At 32.1% G+C, this 2,564-nt stretch overlaps 1 protein-coding gene across 3 annotated transcripts; it reads left to right on the top strand.

Moving 5' to 3' along the window:
• The first annotated feature begins 471 nt into the window (after nucleotides 1-471).
• Nucleotides 472-2,223, top strand: LOC21386141 (RNA-binding protein 24-B). Of its 3 annotated transcripts, none has more exons than XM_010092876.2 (6): nucleotides 472-936; nucleotides 1,042-1,174; nucleotides 1,335-1,467; nucleotides 1,584-1,617; nucleotides 1,748-1,892; nucleotides 2,114-2,223. In XM_010092876.2, exons 1-6 carry the CDS (start codon nucleotides 721-723, stop codon nucleotides 2,173-2,175), a joined length of 723 nt encoding a protein of 240 aa, XP_010091178.2. In that variant the 5' UTR covers nucleotides 472-720; the 3' UTR covers nucleotides 2,176-2,223. The 3 variants fall into 3 exon arrangements, with proteins under 3 accessions (XP_010091178.2, XP_024017977.1, XP_024017978.1); XM_024162209.1 differs by having other exon boundaries at nucleotides 1,329-1,467; XM_024162210.1 differs by lacking the exon at nucleotides 2,114-2,223 and having other exon boundaries at nucleotides 1,329-1,467; nucleotides 1,584-1,651; nucleotides 1,748-1,860.
• The last annotated feature ends 341 nt before the right edge of the window (nucleotides 2,224-2,564 follow it).

Here is a 2,564-nt window from a genome sequence, read left to right as displayed (position 1 = left end):
ATTCTTAATAAATATTTTTTTATTAATATAATTATTTAATTAAAAAATTATAAATTAAAAATAAAATATAAAAATCATAACCCATACACCTTTAAAAATTATTTATCAATATTACTCTATTTATTTTCATCATACGGTCTTGTCCCCATTATTACTTGTGTTCTTTTTCCCCTCCCCTCTAAATATTTGGGTTTTGTTTTTTGATATGAATTTTCTTGGTTATTTCGCTTCCCCTTCTTAATTCCAAAGGAAAAAAAAAAAATTTAAATATGCAATAGTATTTTCGCCTGGAAAATTTATTACAATAAATGCATACCATTATACCCTCCTTTAATTTTTCTGTTCTTTATTTGTGTCCTTCTTGTCGTTTCTGTGGCCTTTTTTGTTTTCTTTTATATATTTTTTCAGAGAGACATTTCACTAACACTCACTCATTATAGTTTTCTCGTAGAGGGTATCTTTGTTGTGGAATCTGAGGCGAGCGTTACTACTGAACTCTAGTAGGTTTGGTAGAACCCAAAATCAAAAGAGGAAAAAAAAAATCATAAAAAATAAAAAAGTTGATTTGATTGATCGATTCCTTCCTCTTCCTTCTTCACTCTCTTTTTGGCGATCATCTCTTGTTTATCCTAATCAGTGTTTCTTTTGGACAAACAGTCGTATTAGTGTGGGTTTTTATATAACATATATATACATACATATATATATATATATATTGACATGTTCATGTCTAAAATAGAAAAGGAAAACAAGCAGATGGGTTCATATTCAGCATCAGAAAGTGGTGACACAACATACACAAAGATCTTCGTTGGAGGGTTGGCTTGGGCCACTCAAACAGATTCCATCAAACGCTATTTTGAGCAGTTTGGCGATATTCTTGAAGCTGTTGTTATTTCTGATAAACGCACCGGAAGATCAAAAGGCTATGGCTTCGTAATTTCCCTTCTAGACCAAAACTTTTTGCTATTATTTTTGTATCATATATATTATATATATATATATATATATGTTGATCATATACATGTATAATATTAATAGGTGACATTTAAGGATCCAGATTCAGCAAGAGAAGCTTGTCAAAATCCTTACCCTGTGATCGATGGAAGGAGGACTAATTGTAATCTTGCTGCCTTCGGTGCACAAAGAAATCCTCCGTTCACTCCTCAACGTGGTAAGTATATTATTGAAAACTCGTCGATATATATATATATATATATAACTATTTTTATGTGTGTATGACTTGGTAAAAAATATTGTTTTTGATCATGTTTATTTTGCGCTTTTATTTAATGTAATGTGAAAAATAAGTGTATTAAAAACTAAAGATGTAGGATTTGGGAAGTCCAGAGATAAATCATCAACAACTAGGGCACCGGCTTCTAGTTCCATCAATGGAGTCTCTACATATGATTATTTCCATCAACAAATTCCAGCACAATATGCTTTCCCTAACGCCGGTTACGGGTAAATCGTAATTAATTAATATTAAGCAATAGCTCTAGTACTAATTTGTGTGCTCTCTCTTGAGAAATTTGTTGTGTTATTGTCTGAACAATTTTGCTTGATTAAAAATTAATCAGGTACCCTTATTATCCGCAAGACATGTTTACAGTGGTCAGTATCATTTTGTGCAGTAACTTTCATATGGGTAATTTATTAGGTTATTATAACAGATATATTTAGTGAATGTATGGAATATTTGAGTAATAAAGTGGGGGTTTTTTTTGTTTGTTTGTATGAGCAGAATTACTACAATGCGTATCCTGGTCACTATGTTTTTGGGTCTCCTAATGAAGTTTATTTTGGTTGCTACCCTATGGTTGCCTTGCATGGAGATAGCAGCCCAAGTCATGTTCATGCGCCTCATCAATATTATAGAACTCAAACTGGTACATTAATTCGCTTCAGAGAGATTATTGAAAAACGAGGCGGGAATCATCGGTGCTAAGCGCCACTCACTAATAAAAGATAGAACTCACTTCTATTAGTGGACGGTGTTTAGCTCCGTCAATACCGTATAGTATTCTTCGAGGGTATCAAGCATTTGCATTCTCTGTGACAAGCTTCTTTGTTTTTTCTTTTTTCTTTTTTTTTTTTTTTTAAATGGCAGGACCGAATTACTCAGCTGCTGAATCAGAGCGTGCAGGGTATGACCAGAATTCTGTGGCTTAATTTTTGTACTAATTCCTTACAAAAAAAAAAAAAAAACTAGAAGTGGAAGAGAGAACAAGCCAAAAGAAGTGTCAAACTCTAAAACTTGTGTAGTTTATAGGGAGACGGATGATCAATACTGACTATCTCACTGATTACACAAGACCTTACATTATTCGTTAATTAAACACCGATCATGTATAATACCTTTTTTTTTTTTTTTTTGGTATGACTATGCGACACTTCTATCAGAATTTTATGCATACGGCAATTAGCTGGGCAAATTCTTTTCCTTTCAAATTTCTACTTTCTTTTGGAATTTTCCTCCGTGGGCATTTTTCAGGCTGTTTAGTATAATATATTCCTCTTTATTTATTTATTTATTTATTTGTTTATATGTGGAGACAAAC

This window comes from Morus notabilis, unplaced genomic scaffold, assembly GCF_000414095.1.
Source record: "Morus notabilis unplaced genomic scaffold, ASM41409v2 Scaffold3154, whole genome shotgun sequence".
NCBI classification, from domain to species: domain Eukaryota; kingdom Viridiplantae; phylum Streptophyta; class Magnoliopsida; order Rosales; family Moraceae; genus Morus; species Morus notabilis.
Note: the sequence above shows the minus strand (reverse complement) of the source record. Positions and strands in the feature narration are given on the sequence as shown.